The sequence below is a fragment of the Gadus morhua genome, chromosome 15, assembly GCF_902167405.1.
Source record: "Gadus morhua chromosome 15, gadMor3.0, whole genome shotgun sequence".
NCBI lineage: Eukaryota > Metazoa > Chordata > Actinopteri > Gadiformes > Gadidae > Gadus > Gadus morhua.
Genome location: NC_044062.1, coordinates 25,062,627 through 25,075,126, shown reverse-complemented (window position 1 = coordinate 25,075,126; position 12,500 = coordinate 25,062,627). Strand labels below are relative to the sequence as shown.

General features: G+C 43.3%; 1 protein-coding gene across 1 annotated transcript in view; it reads left to right on the top strand.

Annotated features, from left to right (window-relative positions):
• plcb1 (phospholipase C beta 1) overlaps positions 1 to 12,500 on the top strand; it is a 43,950-nt gene that overhangs the window by 4,512 nt on the left and 26,938 nt on the right. Inside the window, exons 2-8 of the mRNA XM_030379306.1 lie at positions 1,534 to 1,611; positions 2,673 to 2,741; positions 3,089 to 3,229; positions 8,141 to 8,220; positions 8,900 to 8,953; positions 9,029 to 9,104; positions 9,783 to 9,883. Of these exons, the coding sequence (XP_030235166.1) occupies positions 1,534 to 1,611; positions 2,673 to 2,741; positions 3,089 to 3,229; positions 8,141 to 8,220; positions 8,900 to 8,953; positions 9,029 to 9,104; positions 9,783 to 9,883 (599 nt within the window). The remainder of the gene's footprint in view (positions 1 to 1,533; positions 1,612 to 2,672; positions 2,742 to 3,088; positions 3,230 to 8,140; positions 8,221 to 8,899; positions 8,954 to 9,028; positions 9,105 to 9,782; positions 9,884 to 12,500) is intronic.

The window sequence follows — 12,500 nt, the reverse complement described above, 5'->3', positions numbered from 1 at the left end:
GAGCTTGCCAGAGCTTCCCTCATGCTGGACCTCAGGAAGAGGAAGGTCCCTCTGGCCAAAGCAGGCCAGGACAGCTTCTTAGGCTTTGGGAGGAAAAGCAGCGGGAAACTGGACACACAAGCTGCAGGCTTTGGAGTTTGGTCGGACTGGCCGGACCTAAATGATCTGTGCAACAGAATGTCAGTCAAACTGGAATGGACACAACACAACTCACACACAGCACCACAGGCATCTGATGCAGTTGTCACCGACCCTTCTGTAACCGCAGAGGCAACTGTATATCACAACGAGGCACAACACATACTACAGAACACTACAGCGAGGAGATTCCTTCTCAACATAAAACAAACAGAGACCAAACAACACTGGACTGGACTTAGAATGCAGGGAAAGCTAGCATGCCTAGACTTTGCCGACCACTCTGCTTCCCACTCCATGTACAAAAATGCTGCTGTTGGGGAGGACATCCTCTGTTTCACTGCCAAAGCTAGGCTGCAGGTGCTACCTACCAAATACAATCTGGTATTATGGTATCCTGCACACCACCATCCACACTGTATAATGCACTCTGGCCATCAACTTGAATCAGTTGCCCATGTTGTGAATGGCTGTACTATGTACAAAGGACTGTATATTGCACGCCATGACCGACTTGTCGATCTAATTTCCAGTAATGTTAAGGAAGTATCTTTGGAAAATGTAACCATGTACAAACATTCACGCATCATGCCGGAATGGTTTAACAGCCCTATGTGATGTGTAACATCCCAAATACCCCTGATGTTGTGTTTTTAAACAGAGACAGAAGGGAAGTGCTCCTACTTGAGATAGGCTGTGTATTTGACCTGTACATGGAAATGGCTTTCAACGATAAAATCCTTAAATACCAGCCCATTCTGGAAATTCTAAGGGACCTAGGCTACCAATGCAAGCTAATAGTGTTTATTTTTGGAAGCTTGGGGCATGTCCACAACCGTGTTTTCAGTGGGTTAAGGCTGGCTGGGCTCTCCAGCAGAAAATCAAAACAATTAGCAAAGTTCTGCTCCATATCAGCAGTGATAGGCAGCCTGGCAGTGTGGCGCAGGAGATGTTTTTTGTACCCTTGAACAATGACTTGTCTTATCTCTGAAATATTTGAATCTTGTCTCTTGTAATGTGATTGGTGGATTAAAATAAAGAATGAAATGTGTGTGTGTGTGTGTGTGTGTGTGTGTGTGTGTGTGTGTGTGTGTGTGTGTGTGTGTGTGTGTGTGTGTGTGTGTGTGTGTGTGTAGGTAGGGGGGGGGGGGGGGGGGGGGGCGGTGGGGGTTCTGCGGGTTTATGACAGTCCTCATTTCCCGAGTAATACACTATAATATATATCGAGGGGTGGTCAACTTGGATGACCTGTTGTCATGACAACTAGATATATGCAAAGTACAGCACTGCAAGCTTATGCTTGAGTGTGGGGGGGAGGGGGCTGTGACATATGTGTATATGTTGTTGCTTCACTTTATTTCAAACCCAGCCTGTACCCCTCCCCTCTCTGACCAGGACCTGTCAACCTTGGCCCCCGTCACCCTCCAAGTGGATCCACATGGGTTCTACCTTTACTGGACCGACCACAACAAGGTAACACAAATATATGTATACATCCTGATAATAATTATTTATATATAAGTATATATGTATATGTATATATGTACATACATACATATATGTATGTATTTATGTAAGTATGTATGTATATGTGTTGTAAATATATACATATACGGGTTGTGCATTTATATACATATATATATATATACATATATAAATGTATCTATATATATGTGTATGTATATAATACATCCAGTTGGTTTTACTGCCTCTTTCTGGCACTGAGGCCTTTCCTCAGTGCCAGACCCCCAACACCTCCTCTGCATAATTTATCAAGAGCGCTCATTAGATATATATTATCGGTATAACAACGGCATCATTAGAAAACACTAAATGTGTAAATACAGTGTGAATAAGAGCGAGTGCATCATACCATATATCCGCACACATGTACATACACAGATGGTAACACACATCTACAAATATATAGCCAATGTCTCTCCAGGGGGCCTTTCTCCCGTACAGGGGGCGGAGGAAGCATTTAACCTGTCAGATCAACATGTGTGTGTTTGTGTGTGTGTCTGTGTGTGTCTGTATGTGTGAGCATGTGTATGTGAGCGTGTGTGTGTGAGCATGTGGGAGTAAGTGTGTGTGTGCGTGTGTGTGCGTGTGTGTGTGTGAGAGCTTGTGCGTGTGTGTGTGTGTGAGAGCTTGTGCGTGTGTGTGTGTGTATGTGATTGTGTGTTTGTACGCGTGTGTGCGTGCTGGCGTGCTTGTGTATGTATGTGTGTGTGTGTGCGTGTGTATGAGAGCTTGTGCATGTGTGTGTGTGTGTGTATGTGATTGTGTGTGTGTACGTGTGTGTGTGCGTGTGCGTGCTTGCGTGCTTGTGTGTGTGTGTGTGTGTGTGTGTGTGTGTGTGTGTGTGTGTGTGTGTGTGTCTGTGTGTGTGTGTGTGTGTGTGTGTGTGTGTGTGTGTGTGTGTGTGTGTGTGTGTGTGAGAGAGAGAGAGACAGAGACCAGGAGATAGTGTTCTCCTGGTCTCAGCTTTAGGTGAGCACTGCAGCAGCACTCTGACTCCTTGTGGTCCTCAGGAGACAGAGCTCCTGGACCTGACTCTGGTGAAGGACGTCAGGACCGGCCGCAGCACCCGAACCCCAAAGGTACCCGGAGCCCGCCCCCTTCTCCATTGCTGGTCTGTCCACAACATCAGGGCCAATAAGAACAATGCGTTATCGCATTAGGCACCATGTGGCTCAGGAGGTAGGCGGGTTGGCTGGTAACCGGTATGTTGCTAGTTCGATCGCCTGTCGAGGTGTCCGTGAGCAAGACCGATACCCTAACTGCTCCTGACGAGCTGGATGTCGTCTCGATGGTTGATTCGGCCGTCGGTGTGTGAATGTTTGGATGAATGGGTAAATGTTAAGCAATATTGTAAAGCGCTTTGTGTGGCAAGTGGTTAGAAAAGCACAATATAATTGCAGTCTATTTACTATTTGTTATCAAATAGGAGGCCAAGCTGCGTGAGCTGCTCGATGTTGGGAACCTGGTTGGTCGGCTGGAGAACCGCATGGTCACCGTGGTTACGGCTTCAGACCTCGTTAACGTCAACCAGCTGAACTTCATCGCATCGCAAGAGGACGAGGCCAAGGTGCCAGAGACTCGTCAAGTTTAATCTGAGACGAGGAGGGTGATGGGGATGGAGATGATGATGATGATGATGATGATGAAGGGGGGAAAAAATACAAAAATTGTCATAAATCTTTTAATTTATGACAATTAGGTATGAAATTCTCAACTGAATAATTTTCACTGTTATATTGATGATAACTATGATGTGAATGATGATATTGACCATAGTTATAAATATTCTCAGAGTGACAGATAAGGATACATAATGATGTGATGTGTACAAGCATGGAACTGGTGAGGATGTGAGTCTAAAGGTACGGCCACACTGCACGTGCGTTGGCGTTGGAAATCTGCATTTTTGCATAGGTAACCATTGGTGTAGGCGCGTAGACGCGTTACACGCATTACTGTGCGTTCACACCAAACGCGACGGGGCGACAGGATCCCATACAAAGTGAATTTATAGACGCGTATCGGGCGAATTTTTGGCGAGAGAAAACCGGCGACAAGTTTTGATTTGTCGCGCCACACTTTCGCCGTGCACAGGCAATCGCGTTCACGAGGATTTGTGGCGCAACAAATTCGCGCGAGTGGAAATATTTCAACTTTGACGCAAATTTCGCGTGACGACAGCAAATCAGCGTTCAACAATGTGGCCACTGAGTCACATGTGTAACGTAACAGCCAAACAGCGTTCAACCGTCAAACTCAGTGCAGTGCTGTCCGGGGTGAACTGCAGCATGGAGGAGAAAGTCAATGTTGCCGTTTGCGACTCCCGGATCTCTAAATATAATATAATAGTATATAATATAATATTTGTATATATAATATTTGTATATATAATATCACGGCTGAAAGCTCTATTCGCCTCCGGATGGCCGTAGCGCGGGGAGCTCACATAAGGATTTGGCTTCTCGGGATTTGTTTACCGGCGTTGCTATGTTTGCGGTCTTGTGTGTTCCAACGGTATATTAGGTAGGCCCATCTAATAAATCTCTGTATATTCAATACTTCATTCACTGCCTCTTCCGTGGTCATCACAATATTATGAATATACTGCGTCGGGTCCTCCGATGTTTCTCCCTCTTCCCCAAAAGGTAAAGACATGCAATGGTGGTTATCTTGTTGTGGCGCGACAAATTCGACAAAACTTGCACAGTGACAGATTATGATTTGTGGCGTGACAAAACTTCAACAACGCGAACGGGCGACAAATGTCGTGTTTGCATACTTGCCAACCTTAAGACTTCGAAAATAGGGAGGATTCCCAAACAAAAGCGGGGGTCTGGGGGTCCCCCCCCATAACATTTTCAGCTTTAAAGTCATTGTTTCCCGCATTCTGGTGACTTTAAAATAATAAAACCAACATAAAAATTAGTAAATTCAAACGTCAATTTTATGTTGAATACTTTCATTTAATTTACATTTCATGTCATTACAATTCATATTATTATTACATATCAATAGATTTCATTTCATTACATTCATTACATTTTACTGACGCTTTTATCTTAGCAACTTCCAATAAGTCTTATGTTATCACGCAAATACACTAGCTTCTAATAAACAAAACTACCAAGTAAGCTACTACATCATGTAAGTGCTACATGTAGGTTAACATGTAGGTTAACTCTTACCATCACTGCAAATGGGCTGTGAAATTAGCCTATCCCATGTACGCATAGTAAATGGAAAGCTTGGAACATTATCCTTATATGGATTGTTTTTATCATTTTCATTACGAAAAAATAAATGTTTATATGTTTCTAAGGGTATGTTAATGGATTACCTTTCAATATCTGTGCGGCTTTGGTCCTCCCACAGGCATACTTCTTTGCTACATCCGAGTCAGGAAACATGTCCCTTACTGACTTATTTATTTCGTCAGTAAAGCTCAGAGGAATATTATTCTTTGCCACCAACATTGCCATTTTTGTTTCGGCATATATGACTGCATCTGGTCTCCCTTTCCCCAGCAAACCAGCGATGCTTGGCTGAGACTCTGAAGCAGCTACTGCCTTCTTATGTTTGCCTGTATTGGCATGGTGTTTTATGTCCGTCCGACCGCCGTGCTCCACGGAAAAATCATCCATAGCCAGAACCTTTAAACCTAGTAGTAAGAAAAGCGAGCTCCGATTTACAAGTGTATTTTTTTCTTTTCGGCTCCATTCTCGTCTTCTTTGTTGTCTTTTTAAATACTCTGAGGTTTATTCACGAGCGCGGGTAGAATAACGGAAGAAAGAATACTAGAGTAGCGTCAGAGAGACGTCTCTGATTGGTCGCGCCGTCTCTGATTGGTCGCGCCCGCTGTTACCACGGAGCGGCGGCAAACGTCTCCGTGGTAACAGCGGGCTCGCTCAAACAATATCCTTTTCTGAAGAACAGGTTGTTGTGATGATGACGAAAGTGGGGAGAAAGGGAGACATGAAATCTTTTCAGAAATCAGGAGAATTGCGGGAGATTTTTAACAGCGGGAGGAAAACGGGAGAGGATAGTGAATATCGGGAGTCTCCCGGGAAAATCGGGAGGGTTGGCAAGTATGCGTGTTTGGTGTGAACGCACAGTGACGCTTAGCCGCGATAGCCAACCAGCTTGGAGCTTGACCCGACGTCACTGGCTGAGAGTAACGAGTGACACTTGCAGAGAAGCATATGGCGGACATCTTTCTTTATTCTGGTTGGAAATAGTAACATAGTTACGCCATTAAAAGCGTTTATGTAAAAAAAATTAGTGAGAAATGTGCATTTTACTTTCATGATGAATGTGAAGGATGTTTGGTTTGATAGTTATGACGAAGAGGGAACGCTCCATTCACTTGCATGGACAGCGTCTTTGGTTGTCTAAGCAACCTCAACGTCTTTGGCGGACTATTTCTCTGCTGATCAACACTACGAATGCTGAAAACACACCAGACACACCATGTAAGGTTATTTAACCCGATTATTGTTATCTATATCCGAGATTATTTAATCTAACCCGATCTAAACTCTATCATGCATCCAAACACGGCGGCGTTTGGGTTTCCTACCTCGGACTCCTAAATCCAGCGCAGCCACAGGCGCGTTAGGCGCGTTGAACCATTTTTGTGACACACAATGATCAAGCGTCAAGTTAGGCGCGTTTTTTAACCCGAGTAACGTGTGCAGTGTGGCCGTAGCATAAGGTTGCCTGCCCACCGCCGCGCGGCAACCGCCCTTATAACCGCCTTGCTGCCGGAGGGCTCAGCGCGGCGGTGTGAAGGGCCAGGCGTTTTCAAAAGCGGCTGCTGCTGTTGCCGCCGGGCGGCTGCCGCCGAAAGCTTCAACACGGGGAAAGCTGAGCAGTAGGGCAAAATCTGTGCGCGTTCACGTGGGCGGCAACCGCTTCCTGGTTTTCAGTCGCTTTTTTAACCGCCCTTCCCTCATTGAAATGAATGGAGGCGGCGAGTTGCCGAGAGGCAGTGTGAAAGCAGCTTAAAGACTATGGGCCCAATCTTTCACCCAGCGCAATTAACTTTCTACAACGACGCATGTATCGTAGCTAGTTGCGCCCGGCGCAAAGATGATTTTCCCCCGCAGCAAACACCCTGAGAGGCGTGTTGGCGAAAAGCAGAGGCGTGTGCCGGCGCAATTGATAAATTATTTTATCTACAAATCGATAAAGCAGTTGCGCAACTATTGGGTCGGAACAGTCTAATTAATATTTAATGCAAAGAGAAGGATTCAAACATGTATTTCGTGATTTATATATAAATGACTCCCTTCTTACAAATAGATTTCAATGCACACACAAATGGATATCGGTATGTATAAATGTAAATTAAATCCATAAAGAAAAATTAGTTTCAATAACACATTTCTGATCCACACACAAATGTGTTTAGTTTTAAATAAATGTAATCTAAATCCATAAATATGTGAATTAAAAAAATATTGACTACCGGATAGCGCAATTGGTGTTGCTATTTTGACGTACCGGGTCGGAACTGCAACATAAGCTTACACACCAGTAGGCTAGCACAAACATGCAAACGATTTGCCTAATTTGAAATATTATGATTATTATGTGGATTGTGGATTCTTTTTTTTTCACATGGGCTGCATGAATGAACGCTGTAGTAGGCTATGCCATGCGTTAAAATAATAATAATAATCATAATAATAATAATCATAATAACAATAATAATAACAATAAGCTCAAGCAAAGGAGGCTACATCCCAGCCTTCAAAAACAAAATCTCGTTTTAGGGCAAATGATAACGTTGGTTAAATTATTTGGGAAAGAACAGCTGATACAGCGGTTATAAGGTGTAGGCCTACTTTTAAATCAATGCATCTGCAAACACCGTACAGCAAACATATTTTCTTGACACAGACATTGTGTAAAAGCCCATCAATTATGGGATTGATGAGGATTTGATCTTGAGAAATGGTTTTACCGCAAGTTAGTGGAAAAAATAATTAATGAATGTAGGCGGGCGCGCGTGTGTGTGGGCCTATGTGTAAATGAATGAATGAATGCGGGCGCGCGTGTGTGCATCCATCTGTTTAAAGAAACGCAAACTAATCACGTAACGCATAATACAGTCCATTTGCTCTTTAACTGAGCCATTTGAATTTTGAAATTCATGTGGACATGCATCTGTCTCATCGGAGACTGCAAATCCGCTGTCAAAATATCAACTAGTCAGGTTCAAATGCTCTCATGGCTCTTAAGGGGATGGGAGATTGCACTCTCATTGGTTTATTGCACGTTACGCCCAAACCATACCTATGGGTATTTGGGCTACTTCAGGGCAACCCTTTTAGATTTGAGTCTGGCGCAAGGCTCATTTATCCGCCGGTATAATCGTAACGCCGTAGAACCTCCTACAAAGCTACTTGCGTTGGGCGCTTCTCACGTGCGTTTCAGACTGTTAATATAGGGCCCTATGTGTTTGTCATCTCTGAAGATGTGGTGTGAGGAACTCTTTGCTCTGTCTTCCAACCTTCTGAGCCACAATCTCAATAGAGACCAAAGCCTCCTCAAGGCGTGAGTATAATCACACAAGAACACAAACACAAACATGCAGGGACACACACTGAGCTACTAATGCTCACATTTGCGCATGCAGGCTGGTTTCACTTTGCCTGGGTCTTACTTTGGATTAGCATGCAGACAGCAAAAAGTCCCTGTTATATGATCTAATGTATTAAATATATGAAAATATTTATGCAGAGGAAAATGCCACATTATGACTGGAAAGGTATGGGAAATATGGGCCTTTTTTTTCCTTATGGGGAGGGTCTACTAAAATACTAACGTATCAGCCTTAAAGATCCCGTATCATGCTTTTTTAGGGTTAATAATTGGGACTACTATAATAGGGGTTACATGCCTGTCTCTTAAAATCTTATTCAAAATCGTATTCACTTCTGACTTCTGCACTTCAGCTCCTCCCACTGCACAGTCTGACGTCACAAATGAGCACACTATTTGAGGGGCGTTCTAAGAGGGCACGAATACTCCCCCTGCCTCGGACATAGATTTTTCTAGCTTAGCAGACGTAAAACATGTATGCATACGTCATATAACAGTCTAAAGCAAAGGGAAAAGACGAAAAGGCATGATATCATCCTTTAAAATCCTAAATCTGAAACACAAATGGGAGCGTTGTAGTATAATAACTACAAATTTGGCCTGTAAAATATGTTGACTTCCTTACATTCAGATACGTGAAGCTGAGCCTCCAGCCCAACGCCGAAGGCAAAATCCCCATCAAGAAGTGAGTTCCTGTTCCATTCTTGATGGCGTCCATTGACCTTTTTCCTGATTGGCTGACGTGTCCACTTGTTTGCAGCATCGTCCGGCTGTTCTCCTCAGACAGGAAGAGGGTGGAGACCGCCCTGGAGAGCAGCAGGCTGCCCTTCGGACGGGTACATACCCAACGTACTATCACATGCACAACATCAGAGTTAGGGATACAAACTTGGCTATTGGAAGACACTTCTAGCGGCAAAGCATTTGGTTTAATGGATCGTGACCATGGGAAGGCACATTGGGAGGATTTGCCAATTATCTTCTGTGAAACAATGGGGTGAACATGAATGTCATCGGGAAACGTAAATCCTAGGTGGAGACATCCGGATTTAAGTCTGATAATAACAACGATAAAGGGGAGTAACTGCCGTGTAGACTCCTGTTAAGCCAGCCATGGTCAGAGAGGTTAAGTTACCTCTCTTAATTTGCTCAACACTTTGGGGGAAGAAAATAAAGAATGCAACGCCGCATAAGGATTCTACACAATAATGAGATCAGGCGTTCCACTGGGCCCCAGTGTCAGACCTCTAGTCCACAGTGGAGATGCAAATGCTAACTAGCATCGCACCTTTTATTGGACAGAGGAAGGGAGCTGACTAATGTATATGAAAGCCTATTAACTAGTAATAAGTAAGAGAAGTTATATCATTTTTGATTTGAGTATTACATGTTACGCTAAACAGCTCTGACAATTGTCATTGTTAAGCCTACCTGCATTTACATATGAAAATATAACAAATGTGTAGTATACATCTTGTATTGAGATTGATATGTATGTTTTACATTTCTGAAAGGGTGACAGTATTAAACTGGAAGACTTTTCACCAGAAGTCTACCGGAGCTTCCTGGAGAATCTTTGTCCAAGGCCAGAACTCACCAGTGTTTTCAAACTAAAGTAAGATAGCCCTGTGTGCGCCCAACACAACGTTACACAATATGATGTCACACTGCCACCAACACACTGTTACACGATATGATGTCACACTGCCACCAACACACTGTTACACATCATGATGTCAAACTGCCACAAACACACTGTTACACAATATGACGTCACATTGCCACCAACACACTATTATACAATATGATGTCACACTGTTACATCATCAGGCCCGTATTAACACAATGTGGTTTGTGTTAATATTTCTCAACTAAACCCTGAAGCTGGTTGTCAATGGTTGGTTTCCCCTGCACGGGCCCAAGTGCCCTTATGGATAATCCGGCCCTGTACATCATACACTATGATGTCACACTGCTCCCAACACACTGTTACACAACATGATGTCACACTACTGCTAACACACTGTTACACAACATGATGTCACACTAGCTAGGTTCACATGGACATTTTTTTTCAATCCGATTAAATTTAAGAAGATTAAAAGAATCCAACCGAACTGTTTACATGAGCGTCAAATAAAGAGATCTGCATCTGTTCCGTGTTTACATGTTTTCAATCGTATAATCAGATCACAACAGTATTTTGACAAGAAACAAGTAACCTAAACTGAAATGAAAAGAAGACGATGAGTTTTGATAGACTGATGGCCATCAAAACATGGCTGAAGCGCTTCTTAAAATACTTCTGTCCATACTCTTTTTTCCCTTTGCTGTCGGCGATACAGTCTCGGCAGTGCATGATACTGTGGACCTATTTAACTAGAAAGCGGGCTGATTACGTACTGCCATTGTATTTTAATTTGATTTCTCCCCAGAATACCAGGAGCTAGTGGATGAAGGTTTGTAGTAATGGTGTGTTCCAGATGCCTTGTACACCACCTGCACGAGTTGCTCTTGTGACGTAATTTCCTGGCTTTTAGCATTTATAGCTTTCCCATTTGTTTTTGTGATTGTTCCATTGCATTGGCTAGCCATTGTTTTTGTAAGCTACATTAACCTCTTTGGCAAAACAGTTCGAAAACAAACAAAACTTTAAATTGTATTGCACGCACAGCGAAACCGTGCAATGCATAAATTGGTGACCGAAATAAAGTAGCAATGTAATCAGGTGTATAAGAGCATTTAAAATCAACATTAAAATGTGTATTTCATCTACTGTCCAATTCTTGGGTTATTTTAACAGACTTTTACGTTATCCCATTTTTTTCCGTGTCACTCTAGCGCTCGTCACCTTGCTGAGGCACCAGCAGCTACTGCGCGATCTGCAAGAATTCATACGCACATGCGAAGAAGGAACAAATGTATTACAATCAGGGGCGCCGCTAGGGATTTTGGGCCCCATGAAAAGAATGGTATAATTATTTCTGTATTATAATTTCATCATCATTAGGGGCCTCTCTGGGCCCCCCTCCATCATGGGCCCCTAGAATCTGTCTCCTTTACCCCCCCTTTTCGGCGCCCCTGAAATGATCGGATAAAGGTTCACATGGGTAGTTTTTTTTTACTAATGTTCGGTTTATAGAACGGTCTACACCACCTGTTTTAATCTGATTAAAAATGTAATCAGATTCAGAAGAATCCTATCACTTGAGGTGTTTACATGATACGTTTTTAATCTGATTATCATTTGGGGGATTTTAATCGGATTAAAACTGAGAATTTAATGTCCATGTAAACCCGGCTACTGCCACCAACACACAGCTACACATTATGATGTCACACTGTTACGTCATACAATATGATGTCACACTTTTATGCGATACAATATGATGTCACACTGTTGCAACATACAGTATGATGTCACACTGTTACATCATGATGTCACACTGCTACCAACAAACTGTTACATAATAAAAAACAGAGGTTAGACTATGATGGCACACTGTTTTACATTACATTATGATACATTACATTATGACCAGATAGCTTATAACACAGCTTATACAAAATATGTCATATCATACAAATAATATACATTCAATTAACTGATATCACATTGCTATTAACACGTTATTAGGTCTAAATGTGTAACAAATAACTGCACATCTTGAGTCATTGCTGATCAATACTGATTTAAATAATATTATCAACCCTTACTTTAACGGATATACCACACATAAGAAACTGTGGCTGGTACCTCTCTCTTTGCTGAAGAGCCAGTGTTTTAAAAGGGGTCATTTGTCTTATATGATCGTCAACATAGTTATCTATGCCATAGCCTTATCACTGAGGAAAAAGGGGTAAAATCCCATGTTTTCACCATTCTCCCTAAACCCTTTGTGAAAGTTTGGAGGAGCCTGTGTTGGTGTGGTGGTGTTTGGACCTGTTGTCCTCCTCCTCTCCTCTGTGGTGGTGTCCTCCTCTGGGGGGTGGTGGTTTCCTCCTCTTGGGGTGTGGGGTGTTCTGTCCTCCTCTGGGGGGGGGGTGGCGGTATTCTGTTCTCCTCTGGGGGGGTGGTGTTGTCCTCCGCTGGGGGTGTGGTGGTGTCCTTCCCTCCTCTGGGGGGTGGTGATGTTCTGTTCTCCTCTGGGGGCAGGTGGTGTTCTGTTCTCCTCTAGGGGTGGTGTCCTCCTCTAGAGAGTGGTGTTCTGTCCTCCTCTGGGGGGTTAGTG